At 48.0% G+C, this 13,785-nt stretch overlaps 2 protein-coding genes across 4 annotated transcripts; one reads left to right on the top strand and one right to left on the bottom strand.

The window, feature by feature from the left end:
* The first annotated feature begins 907 nt into the window (after nucleotides 1-907).
* LOC125539990 (purple acid phosphatase 22-like) lies at nucleotides 908-5,295 on the top strand. Of its 3 annotated transcripts, XM_048703548.1 has the most exons (6): nucleotides 908-1,079; nucleotides 1,209-1,296; nucleotides 1,403-1,646; nucleotides 3,813-4,679; nucleotides 4,774-4,862; nucleotides 4,962-5,295. In XM_048703548.1, exons 1-6 carry the CDS (start codon nucleotides 923-925, stop codon nucleotides 5,176-5,178), a joined length of 1,662 nt encoding a protein of 553 aa, XP_048559505.1. In that variant the 5' UTR covers nucleotides 908-922; the 3' UTR covers nucleotides 5,179-5,295. The 3 variants fall into 3 exon arrangements, with proteins under 3 accessions (XP_048559505.1, XP_048559507.1, XP_048559506.1); XM_048703550.1 differs by having other exon boundaries at nucleotides 944-1,079; nucleotides 1,209-1,646; XM_048703549.1 differs by having other exon boundaries at nucleotides 944-1,646.
* On the bottom strand, nucleotides 5,287-8,727 carry LOC125539991 (lipoate-protein ligase A-like). The gene is made up of 4 exons (XM_048703551.1): nucleotides 8,072-8,727; nucleotides 7,748-7,986; nucleotides 6,917-7,065; nucleotides 5,287-5,926 (listed from the first exon to the last, which is right to left on the bottom strand). The coding sequence occupies exons 1-4, from the start codon at nucleotides 8,254-8,256 to the stop codon at nucleotides 5,684-5,686; spliced, it is 816 nt and encodes a 271-aa protein (XP_048559508.1). The 5' UTR covers nucleotides 8,257-8,727; the 3' UTR covers nucleotides 5,287-5,683.
* Nucleotides 8,728-13,785: the final 5,058 nt, after the last annotated feature.

The raw sequence follows: 13,785 nt of genomic DNA, 5'->3' as shown, positions 1-13,785 counted from the left end.
AGCCGCACACTACCAGGCACCGAGGCGGCCAAGAACCCGACGAAGCCGAGCGCCGAGTGGGACATGTACTCGTTCGGCATGGTGCTGCTGGAGCTGGTGGCCGAGCGCGCGCTGACGAGCGTGGAGCTCTGCCAGTGGGCGGCGGGGGAGGACAAGGGGCAGCAGACGTTCCTGCTGGCCGACGCGGCATTGCGGGGGGAGATGGAGGGCAGGGAGGAGACACTGGCGAGCTGCCTGAGGCTGGGGTTCGCGTGCCGCACCGCGGATCCCGTCTCCTTCCTCCAACTAGGCTACTCCTGCCGCTCCGCGCACGGCGTGCCAGAGCTTGCGGCGCTCGCGACCAGGCTCGCGGCGGCCAACGCCACGGCGCTAGCAAAGCTTGCAGACAAGGCCACCGGCGACACGGTAGGGCGAGCTCCGTGTCCTTGAGAGCGTGCCCATGCTCTGTTTCACCACGCGGGTACGAACACCAAGTGTTTGTTGAAATGCCTGAGAGAGAAAGAGGATGAGGAAGAAAAAGGCAGATGCTGACATGTGGGACCCACCTGTAATAACGGTCAATCTAACCGTCGAAATAAACAAAGTTGACTTTTCCGCCACGTCAGCTCTGACACGCGGGTCCCGCAGATCATAAACAGGTTTAAAATCATAAAAACGGTCGTCAACTCAATTTGATAGTTTTTTGTCATAAAATTAATATTAATCTGGTGTAAATTGGGACGATGACGTGAAATGTGATAGTTTTTTGTCAAATACTCTGCCACCTCACATCCATGGTTTCAGCCTCCCAAACCGCATCTAGTAATATCCTCATGTCCGCATCGAGTCATCAACCTCCAACCCTTCAGCAGCTGACGTGTTGCTTTCAGCTCCCATCCAAACAGAGACATTTGCTGCGACAGAGGCTCAAACAAATGCAGAAATGAACACGAACATAGAAAAAGAAAATTCTGCAGCAATGCCAGCCCCAACCTGCCTATCTCCTCCCTCCCTCCCCCTCCACCACACCGCCATCGCCAGCACGAGCCTCCTCTCCGGTGGCCGCCGCCACCGTCGCAGCCGCCCACGGCACATGTCAGGTACCGCAGTCGCATCTCCCTCCGGATAGACTCCCACCCGATACCTACTCGGCCCACAACACATGCCCACCAATAAGTCTTCGTCTCATAATACTGTTAACATAATGGCGTGCGATGACACCCTACCAGGTCTCGTGCTACTTAAAGCCAAGGCCGGCGATGTCGACGGCCATGTCGACGGAGGGGACGAGCGCCTCCTGGCTACGCGGCGACACGCGTAAGAAGCCGACCGCCTTTCTGCTCCGCGCGCTGCTCTTCATCTGCGTGGCATTCCGCGTAGCCGCGGCGCTCATCCGCGTTTTGTACCACGTCGCCGCCGGCAGCGTCCTCGGCGTGGCCAGGGTCCTCTTCGCGGCGGCGAACGAGCGGTGCCTGCGGGGCATGGACCGGGCGGCGCTCGGGTGCGGGGGCTTCCTCGCGGGGGCCATGGCCAACTCGTGGAGGGTGCTCATGCAGGGGCTCGCGTCGCTCATGTTCCTCTGCGCGCGCGCCGATGAGTACGTCCGGCAGCCGCCGAGCCCGCTCGTGCTCACGGCCCACGACAAGCCGGCGGCTCATCCTCAGCAGGTACGCGGGAGTTTTTACTCTCAACAACTATCAAGAGCCCGCTTGCTTCTTGTTCATTTTGCCGCACAGAGATGCTGGCAGCTGATTTATCAGAATTTTTCAAACGATAATTCTGAAGCGTTCTGGCTTGGTCAACTCTGTTTTATCCCCCAATCCTCTGCTTTTTGTTTATATATAGACAGGTAATCCCTTTTTTTGGCGAAAAGTATAGACAGATAATCCCTAGACAATGGATAACAATGACATTGCTTGTAGCAACTCAATCTGAGGTTAATTTCTTTATTCCTTTTTTTTGCGGGTAATATGAGGTTGATTGCAGCTACCTCAGATTGAGTTGCTACAAGTCCGCGGGCGGATGTCATCCAACCGTAGTATACAATTTAGTTAGAAAAGTAGATGGTACAGAAATATAATTTAGGACCTCTGGGCCTAAAAGTAGATGCAAAGAAAAATTTAACACTGAATAAAATTTGTCTTGATAACTTGGGCAGGACAGGACCCAAATGCTTTTTGGTACAAAGTATAAACAAATGGTCCATGTTGTTTTGGTCGACATGGGCTGAGCTTGCCGACTGCTGCACAAGTGGTCCTTGGGTTCCGAAGCTGCCAAGTACTCCTAAGACTAGCTACAGTGGAAGTAATTTCAGCAGTAATATCGAGTCCAACTCAACAAATTTGCTTATGTGGCAATAAGTTAATGAGGAGAGAGGTAGTTGTAGTAACTTAGCTAGTTACTGTAACATCACATGTCCCAATGCAATATGAGTCTATAACTTAATAAATGAATCTTTGCATGTTACCACACTTAAGTTACTACTCAGTATGAAGATAATAATATAGTCTAGAGATATGTGTATGTTATTAGTGTATGTTACTCTCCATTGTGGCTAGTCTAATCTAAACCAACGCCAAGCCTTCTAAATCGGCCAAATCTCTTTCAGCTGCTTAGAGTGCTAGGACGTCTAAATCGGCCAAACTACACCCCACCCCAGTACCACCCCCAATAGCATTATTAGGTTGCTCACAGTGAAAAGCATTATATGTTACTGTATAGTATAATATCTTAGATGCCTTATCTATTTATCTATTGTCATTCGTGACAGGTGACACACGTCAGCGTTGTAGCATGGATGATAGCATGGTGTAGCATGAGGAGCAATGAGTGTACAATGTCTCGCTAATAGCAATGTTATAATGCGATAGAACACGCTTTTTTATTAGTGGACTTTAAGGCTGATGTTATTTTGCTATAACGAGTTATTTTTTCACTGATATTAGTGCTTATTATGATACTCAACACACTCCCCACCCCCCTTTCTCTACATTTAATTATACGTCGTCTCATCAATATTGCCTAGTTGGCATGCATGATAATTTCTTGTATGCTCCCATTATGAGCAGCCTCAGAAACATTTTTGAAGTTCATCTTTGCTGCTCCCCTGGTTGTCTGTCCTTGCAAGGGCGAAGTTCTGTTGTGGAGTTCATTCCTCTGGAAGAAGATGGCGTTACAAAATAGTGCAATTCATCCATAGATACTTATTGAGTTACAAAAGTTGCATGTAGGGGTTATTTGACGACCCACAGCCCGTATAACGGTAGCACCTGGGCATTCAGTAGCTCTAGATATTCTCCTAGTGCCTACCAGGAGGGGAGTGAATCGTCGACCATAGTTGCGACAAAATTGAGATGGGAAGGCAACGCGGATTTTAGGAGACATCAAAACATATTTTATCATGAGACTTTACAAAAACATGTAGTATGCATCTTTACTTATGTTTTTTTGGAGACTTTCAAATTATGATTTTTTTTAGGAAAACTGGGCTCCTAGAGCCTGAGTTCCAATAGCAAAAAACTGTTGTCTGCTGACACCTCAATAAAGGAAAAGAATTCTATGAGACCAGGTCTCACGCGAGACTCATCCTGATGGATGACACGTGACATTCACAAATCACAAAGCATCTACCCCATCCATCAGGGTGGGTCTCACCTGCTAACCGTGAGACCTGGTCTCGTATAATTTTTTTCCATATTTTCCTAGACTTGCCCGTATGTCATAGTTTTTTTTATCCTAGTGTTCATACAGTTCTTTGTTTTAAGGAGTGTTGATACAATTCTTTTATATAACTGTATTTACTTTTCTCGGCATTTTCACATGCTACCCGTTAGGTGCACATTTCAACTGTGGGAAGGGACAAGATGAGGATTTCATGGGTCACTGACGACCGGAGCACGCCGTCGGTGGTGGAGTACGGCGAATCCCGGGGCAACTACACCGCGTCGGCGACGGGCGACCACGCGACGTACAAATACTTCTTCTACGAGTCCGGCGCGATCCACCACGTGACGATCGGCCCGCTGGCGCCCGGCACGACCTACCACTACCGGTGCGGCAAGGCCGGCGACGAGCTCACCCTCCGGACCCCTCCGGCGTCGCTCCCGGTGGAGCTCGTCGTCATCGGCGACCTGGGCCAGACCCGGTGGACGGCGTCGACGCTGGCGCACATCGGCGGCGCGGACTACGACATGCTGCTGCTCCCGGGCGACCTGTCGTACGCGGACACGCAGCAGCCGCTGTGGGACTCGTTCGGGCGGCTGGTGCAGCCGCTGGCGAGCGCGCGGCCGTGGATGGTGACGGAGGGCAACCACGAGGCGGAGGCGCTCCCCGTCGTCGGCTTCGCGCCCTTCGTCGCCTACAACGCGCGGTGGCGGATGCCGCACGAGGAGAGCGGCTCCGCCTCCAACCTCTACTACTCGTTCGACGCGGCCGGCGGCGCGGCGCACGTCGTGATGCTGGGGTCCTACGCCGAGTTCGAGGAGGGGTCGGCGCAGCGCGCGTGGCTGGAGCGGGACCTCGCCGGCGTGGACCGGCGGAGGACGCCGTGGCTGCTGGTGCTGCTGCACGCGCCGTGGTACAACACCAACCAGGCCCACCAGGGGGAGGGCGAGGCGATGCGCGCCGCCATGGAGAGCCTCCTCTACGAGGCCCGCGTCGACGTCGTCTTCTCCGGCCACGTCCACGCCTACGAGCGATTCGTAAGCTATAGCCTTCTTACAGCTAATCATCTCGTTGCGTTCCGACATTCTTGCTCCATCAATGGACTAATTTTCTGGCTGGTCGATGAAACAGACGAGGGTCTATGACAACGAGGCCGACGGCCGGGGCCCGATGTACATTACCATCGGCGACGGCGGCAACAGAGAAGGGCTTGCTCTCAAGTACGCGATCGATCGATCGATCTCTCTCACTGTTGCTGTTGCGGATTTCCTTGGTATTTTGTTAGATTTTGAAGCTTGATTCTTGTTTTTGTGCTGAAGGTTCCTGGATTATCACAAGTCGGCGCACCTGTCGGTGTTCCAGGAGGCGAGCTTTGGGCACGGCCGGCTGAGGCTCGTCGACGAGACGAGCGCCGTCTGGACGTGGCACCGCAACGACGACGAATACGCCACCGTCCGCGACGAGGTCTGGTTGGAGAGCTTGGCTAGTCCAAAGCTATCCATGGCAGCCGTCGGTCGTCAGGACGAGGAGCTGTAGAATGTTGCAGATCAGTAAACACCCCACTGTTGGGGCCGCTGGGAAATCAAACTCTTTAATTGGGTCATAAGACAACACTTTCACTAGTACAGAATGATGCTCACAGTTCGTTCGAAACACGCGTGTGATAAGTCGAGATAACACACAATTGAAATTCAAGAACCGTGCGTGTTCATGGGCAAACTATCATGTTCAACAAATTGTGTGCGACGGTGCGTAGTATGTGGACCGCGTACAATGATCTGCAAGCAGTTTACCAAAGATAACTCATGTGCGGTAACTCATGACAGCGCAAATGGCCTGCCAACCAAGCATGTTCACAAAGCCTCGTCCGAATCCTATCACCGATTTTCACCAGGCAACAGCACCAAGGCTGCCAAAAATATTGGAACTACACCTTCTGACTAACTGATTTGTCAAAATCAAGTGAAAGCAGTGACTCCAAGTTGAGTACACCGTGTGGCATAAAAATTGCCATATGTCACAAAACACGCAGTGATCTTTATCACCGTGGCCATCGTTGAATTCTCTCTGCTGTGGGGGGCTCTTTGGAGGAGATGATGTCTTGCAAGTCCTGCGGCGATAGCACCTTCGTAGAAGGCATGAAGTCTTCGGGGAGCGCTGTCTCTAGCTCTGTGTGTTGGACCGTAAAGTGGTCTCCGAGGGCCGCGGTAATCCCTTCAGTGAAAACTGACCGTGATGGCATGTACTCGTTCATGCGGCACAGGAAATCTGAGTGGTCCCTCGCCTGAAAAATAAGAAAGGCTTTTAGTTTGGAGATCGCAATGACAGAACTTCAAAGACTCGTAATGGTTGAAAGGCCTAGACTATCAACGTACTAAATGACAATGTTCCTGACTTTCTAAAATTAAAACCTATTTTCATAACAACAACACTTTCTCAGAAACAGCCCTATCACAAAATAACAACAATGCCATTATACCTATGAAAGACTGGGATGTACTCAACAGTCATTGTGCCACTTAGGGATCAAACTAATCGGCCAGGGTTTCTACTTTCTAAAGAAATAAGCCCATTCCTTGGAAAAATGCTGCTTCTTGGCACTAAACTTTGCAGTGTTTTGTGCAGTGCCAGACCACTGCAGCCAATAACTGGTGGTAAACACATATATGCTACTCAACTCGGCGCTTTCGACTACATGATATTCTCAAGGATATGCACACAAATGCTTACACTGAATTCCTCGAATTATTCGCCCTTCAGGTGTCAATATCAATGAACAGTTAACTGCAATCTTGCTCATAAACTTTCCTATTCAGTCTTTCAGTGGAACTATCGCTCATATTTCCAAAATTGGAAGAGACCGAGCAGTTAACTCTGCTCCTGGGTAAACTGTGCCAAGGACCGCACAAAGTTTTATGAAATGTGTTTATTCTAAGATGAGTGCATCCACTGAAAGCAGAGTTTTTTTTTTCATTCGACGGAATTTAGTTGACAGTTCAGTGGTTTACATATCTTGTCATCCCAAGTGTTTAGAAAATAGTAAACCCAAGATAGCGACTGGACTGCTACTAATAGATCAACTTGTTTCCCATGTTTGGGGAAACATACCAACATTGACCAGCCTAAAATTTGGCAACATAACAAACAATAGAAGCTGATATGGACATAAATAGCCAGAGTTAAGGTCTCTAAATTCATATTTTGTTTAGAAAGGTCAAAATTTAATACTTTGGTTGGTTCAAAGCAAAGCAAAATATCACAGAGATAACTGTACCTGGCGATATTCAGGAGCACGTTGTGGGTTTTTTAGATAACCCATATTTTTCACATCATAATCCCATAAGAATGATGTGTGGTGTACCCAACGATCTTTTGTTATGGACTGAGCATTTCCACCAAACTTTCGATGATCGAATGCATAGTCTGCGAAAAATAACCCACACATGAGTGTAGCCTTGGAAAGATATACATCACATGTAAACTGCAAATTGGCATACCTGAAATATTCAATATATATGCCAGATCCAGGATCAACTTTTTACAACATAATTTCAAATTTGGAAAGAGATATGTTAAATAGAGGATAGTAGCTTCGGTCTACATTAAATCATTCCAGGAACCCTTACAACTTGCAAGGCGGTAAACAGAGCAAAACGCATTTACACATGACATTTCAGAGCAAGAATCAAATATTACAATGGGGATCAGAATTGCTGGTCGTGTGACATGCGAGTCCATGGTTTCACTTTAATCTATGCTATCTAAAGTTGCATACTACAAGGATCAGTTTAGTAGATTCTAGATTTGCAACGATGCAGCAGGTCAAAATTCAAAACATGCCCGCTGGGAAACCCTTAGACATTTAGAGACCTTAATACAGTCAATAAAATAAAATACAGAGGAGAAAAAGGATGAACGGTCAAGTAAGATCGGTACAGGAATTCGAGAATAGCTAGTGCACACCACTATATAAATGGTCGCTGTAAATGCATATCAAAGCCTGACTAGGAACAATGATAGAATTTTCACTGATTAAAATAAAACAACTCCATGGTAAAATCAAACTGGCAAGTGGTGAAATAGCCAGTCTGCTAATTTGACATACCATTTTCCCGCAGATGAAATTCGCCGAATCCACGGAACACTTTACCATACAGCTGGCCTGTCCATGACATGATGTCGCGGGGAAACGGCTGCAACCCAGCGATGGCAGTCTTGTTGCATATGAAGGTGACGAAAACTGTCCCCTGATCAACAATGACGGTGCCACCCCCACTGAAACGCCTTACCACTGGCACATGATCTCGAAGCACAGGCCGTATCTCGACGAGCTCAGAGACCTTCCTGTTGGCACGAAAACCATATAAACAACCACACTACGCTCGCACGAATGAAAGGCAACTTACTGAAGACACCGAAAGGACATTACCCAGAGACACCCATGACAATGGTGGGAGGAGCCGTGCCATCATTGACGATGCACCAGTTATCGCTGGTGCGGCGCAGCAGCCTTTCCTCCAGGTGGAGCTGCTGCAGGATCGGTGCACCGCCCATGGTGACCAGCCTCATGAGTGGCCGCGCCACATTCCTCTCGATGACAGACCCGAACGTCATTCTCAACTCTGCTCGTTCGTCTCCCGGAGGCTAAGTGGGGAAGGCGTTTCAGAGGTGCATTCCCTCGAACACCTGGTGTGCGCCCGTCCGCTCCTTCGGATCGCTAGTTCAGTGGAGCGGCAGGGCTCCAGGTGTCACTGTACCAGCCGCGTCCTGGACTGAACCTGCTGACCAGTAGTCCGTCCCGGCGTTGGCAGGCGGCCGCCGCGGCTCTGCGCGGGGAGGAATGAGCGGAGGCGGCTGGGGTATGGGGGAGGCGGTTGGGGTATGGGGGAGACGGCTGGGACTAGGATCGGAACTAGGGGCAGGATCGGTGGCCGACGGCGCGAGATCGGGACTAGGGGCAGGGAGTGGGCGAGTGGCGGAGGCAGGGGCCGGCGATGAGAAGGCGGAGGAGGCGGTGACTCTCTTTTGTCTAGGCAAACGACGGTGAGATGAGCGTCGTCGATAGGGAGATCTTCCCCCACTATTATTTTCACGTCGACCTTCTGAAGTCGTTCGTTCGGTTCTCCTTCTGATAATGGGCCGTGAGCCCAGATTAACGGCCCAACATAGAGCGGAACCTCAGTTATTCTCTTCCAGATTCTCAAAAAAAAAAAAGTTCTTCCGTCCATCTATATTTCTATATTACTTATAATCTATATTACTTATAAAAGAGTAAACATTATCTTTTTTAAGTGCACCCCACAAAACATACATGAATACATGACCACCGCATCTATATTACTTATAAAATAGCAAACATTATCTTTTTCCAAGTGCACCCCACAAAACATACACGAATACATGACCACCGCATGATTAGTCTCACTAAACTCAATCTAACGGCTAGCTTTAACGTAATCTGTACTCTATGTGCACTTAGCAATTTACATTGACTGGCCGTACTCCACCGCGGAGGAAAATATGAAAGCGTCTGATCAATTAGGAAACTATAATCACGAATACATCCTATTAAGAAACTAATCACGGGCGCATCTAATTATTAGGAAACTAATCACAAACGCATCCTATTATTAGGAAACTAATCACGGGAGCATCCTATTATTAGAAAAATGATCACGCATGCATCCTATTATTAGGAAATAATCACGCGCATCCTATTAGGAAATTAATCACGGACGCATCTAATTATTAAGAAACTAATCACGGACGCATCCTATTAGATAACTAACCACGAACGCATCTAATTATTAGTAGGAAACTAATCGCGAGCGCAACCTATCATCTCCTATCAGGAAATCGAAATCGCGAGTCACCTGCCGTCACCAGCCCACCACCCACGCAAGCCATAGTGGGAGACACGCGAGGAGGAGCTGCGGCTTCCTACGAACACACACACACGTGCCGTCGTCGCCTTCATCTTCTGCTTGGAGGCCAGGTCACTCTTCTACTGACTGCAACGACTTCATCCACGTCCTGCGCATGCTCTCCGAGAACCACCGGCATCCGCGTCGACTTCAGATGCGTCCACAACACCCACGCTGACAACCACCCACCGTCGACGCCCTTCAAGTGGGGGAAACGCTGGGTATCCTGGACCAGTATAAGCGGGCCATGCATGTAGATTCGCCTGGTCGCCAACCATCGTCGTCCCCAGGGCGGCACAGGTCTCGGCCATTGCGCAGCAGGTGAAGCTAATCACGGCCCCATCTCACTCGCCCGAAGCCACCGCCGACTCCCTCAACTCTGACGTGTGCTGCTCCGTTGGACACGCTTGTCCAGTACTCATGCGTGGACGACGTCGTCCAAAGATATCCTACCTTCGTCGGACGTTGGAACTCCCCACGCCCTGGTGCGTGGAGGCTGACGCCTCAAAGCTGGACGACTGACTCACCCGCGCCAACAATGCCGCCTAGCTGGTGAGAGGACACAGTCGTCGCGGCCGCTCGCAGGCTTGAACGACGGAGACGCTCGCCTTCACGCGAACGTGTCACACACACACGCACTAATCAGGTAAGTACCGAGTGTTTTTTTACTGTCATCGCTACCTCGCCGGTGGTGACACATCTAGAAGTACAAGAACTAGAGATGAGGCAATGAGAAACAGAGGAGCGCTGGAGCACACACAGTTGGGTTTCAGGCAACAAATGCCTTCTTTTTTCCTTATTTTTCATTGATTTTCGCGTACCTGCGACAGACATCCCTGTTTCTTAAGTACTGACTATCGGTTATTACTGTTGGAAATATGCCCTAGAGGCAATAATAAATTATATTATATTTCATTGTTCATGATAATCGTTTATTATCCATGCTAGAATTGTATTGATAGGAAACTCAGATACATGTGTGGATACATAGACAACACCATGTCCCTAGTAAGCCTCTAGTTGACTAGCTCGTTGATCAATAGATGGTTACGGTTTCCTGACCATGGACATTGGATGTCGTTGATAACGGGATCACATCATTAGGAGAATGATGTGATGGAAAAGACCCAATCCTAAGCCTAGCACAAGATCGTGTAGTTCGTATGCTAAAGCTTTTCTAATGTCAAGTATCATTTCCTTAGACCATGAGATTGTGCAACTCCCGGATACCGTAGGAGTGCTTTGGGTGTGCCAAACGTCACAACGTAACTGGGTGGCTATAAAGGCGCACTACGGGTATCTCCGAAAGTGTTTGTTGGGTTGGCACGAATCGAGACTGGGATTTGTCACTCCGTGTAAACGGAGAGGTATCTCTGGGCCCACTCGGTAGGACATCATCATAATGTGCACAATGTGATCAAGGAGTTGATCACGGGATGATGTGTTACGGAACGAGTAAAGAGACTTGCCGGTAACGAGATTGAACAAGGTATCGGGATACCGACGATCGAATCTCGGGCAAGTACTATACCACTAGACAAAGGGAATTGTATACGGGATTGATTGAATCCTTGGCATCGTGGTTCATCCGATGAGATCATCGTGGAGCATGTGGGAACCAACATGGGTATCCAGATCCCGCTGTTGGTTATTGACCGGAGAGTTGTCTCGGCCATGTCTGCATGACTCCCGAGCCCGTAGGGTCTACACACTTAAGGTTCGATGACGCTAGGGTTATAGGGAAAGTATGTACGCGGTTATCGAATGTTGTTCGGAGTTCCGGATGAGATCCCGGACATCATGAGGAGTTTCGGAATGGTCCGGAGGTAAAGATTTATATATAGGAAGCATGGTTTTGGCCACCGAAAGTGTTCCGGGCATCACCGGTAGTGTACCAGGACCACCGGAGTGGTCCGGGGGTCCATCGGGTGGGGCCACCTGCCCCGGAGGCCTACATGGGCCAATAGTGGGAAGGGACCAGCCCCTAGGTGGGCTGGGGCGCCTCCCACCAAGGCCCAAGGCGCCTCCAAGAGGGGAGGGGGGCAAACCCTAGGTCCAGATGGGCCTTAAGGCCCACCCTAGGTGCGCCCCCCTCTCTCCCCCCTTGGCCGCCACCCTAGATGGGTTTTGGGGCTGCCGCCACCCCTAGGGAGGGAACCCTAGATGGGGGCGTAGCCCCTCCCCTTCCCCTATATATACTTGAGGTATTGGGGGCTGCAAGACACACGAGATCATCTCCCTCTTGGCGCAGCCCTACCTCTCTCCCTCCTCGTCTCTCATAGTGCTTGGCGAAGCCCTGCTGGAGTTCCGCGCTCCTCCACCACCACCACGCCGTCGTGCTGCTGTTGGATGGAGTCTTCCCCAACCTCTCCTTCTCCCCTTGCTGGATCAAGGCGTGGGAGACGTCACCGGGCTGCACGTGTGTTGAACGCGGAGGCGCCGTGGTTCGGCGCTTAGATCGGAATCAACCGCGATCTGAATCGCTACGAGTACGACTCCTTCATCCGCGTTCTTGCAACGCTTCCGCTTAGCGATCTACAAGGGTATGTAGATGCACTCCCCTTCCCCTCGTTGCTAGATTACTCCATAGATTGATCTTGGTGATGCGTAGAAAATTTTAAATTTCTGCTACGATCCCCAACAATTAGATGGCCAACTCACAACTACACAGTGAACTCACAGACAAATTCATTGAACCTAGACCTTATTTGCAGTCATGAAATTACGTTTCACTGAAAAAAACCCAGAAGTTTGCATAAGTTTTAGTGAAAAGAAACTAAAGTTCGCATAAGTTTTACTAAAAAAACCAAAAGTTTGCATAAGTCTTATTTGTTTGTCCAACAGATACATGGCAAATGTAATTTTACATGCGCATTTTCATACCGTCCTTATCTATAGTTGAGTTAACATGTTTTCCTGATAGAAAACTTGGACCACATACAAAAGAAGCAAAAAATGCATGTTGATTATGATGATGACGAACGTAGGATATTTTGTGGTCATGGTAAATTCTCATATCATTTATTTTATTTCATTATTGCACTCTACATTATATACTACGCACGACCACTTTGGTAGAGGTGACGAGTTCGCATCATACAGAGAGACCAACCATGTTTCTCCGAATATCTTGAATCATGATCCTTATGACTTCATCTCTACTACTTATAATAAATATATTTTTTCATTTGACTATTTCCTGACTTGAAAGGTAAGGTATGTTTTATCCACTAGAGTTGCTAAAATTGGAAGCATGTCTGCAGTTTTTTTCTTTCTAAGCCGGCATTTGTTGGCTTTTTTTTGCCACTGTTATTCTTACAAGTGGTAGCCTACGCATGTTGAAGACCATTTCCAAATTATTTATCTTCGTATCATTATTACTACAAATTGAGAGGATATTTCTTATATTGTCAAAATTTTAGAATGTTGAGCCCTTAAAAGAAATGTGTAGTACTCAAGTAACTGTTCTAAGTTGTCATATTAATGCTTTTGTCCAGTGAATAACAAGTAAAATTATGCAATTTATCACTGTAATTTTTATTTGGTTTACATGTTCTATTTTCATAATAAAGTAAGTCACTTTTCTTGCTTCCAGACATTACGACACTTGTGGTGCAATAGTATAATCGGATGATCCAACAAGCATTTTTTTGTCTTATTTCACAGCTGATTCTATGCAGTCAAGACATCTCTACACTTCTCTATCTGACAATTGCTTCCTCCTTTCAACAAACCATAAAGGTCTCTTCCCACTATTGTGGTTGACACTTAATTGTAATAATAATTCTTGATTGGAGTTTGTTGGCACTGAAACGCTTCCTTAGCTTGTCCTAAGTGATAATTTTATGTGTGATTATACTTACATAAATGTGTGCATATGGAGAATCATGATGAATCTTCTAAATAATTTTGAGTTTTATACATTGGGAAAAGTGGGTGGTCTTTTAATACAGGAGACATGTTGATTAAGGAAAAACGATATTTCAAATTATTTGTACAAGTTGGGAATAAGAGATTGTTTATTTTATAGGGAAATTTCAAATTTATGAATAAATTATCTTGTATTAAGTTTAGTATAATGTGTTAATCCAAATAGACATGTGTTACACGTGCACATTTATTAGTCCAAATAGACGTGCGTTGCACGTGCACACTTACTAGTTTAAAAAAAAGGTCTTCTGAGAGTACTCTTTCATTTTTTCTTGGCGAGAAGGCACGC

This window comes from Triticum urartu, chromosome 2 (assembly GCF_003073215.2).
Source record: "Triticum urartu cultivar G1812 chromosome 2, Tu2.1, whole genome shotgun sequence".
Taxonomy (NCBI): domain Eukaryota; kingdom Viridiplantae; phylum Streptophyta; class Magnoliopsida; order Poales; family Poaceae; genus Triticum; species Triticum urartu.
This window is presented reverse-complemented; position numbering and strand designations above follow the sequence as displayed.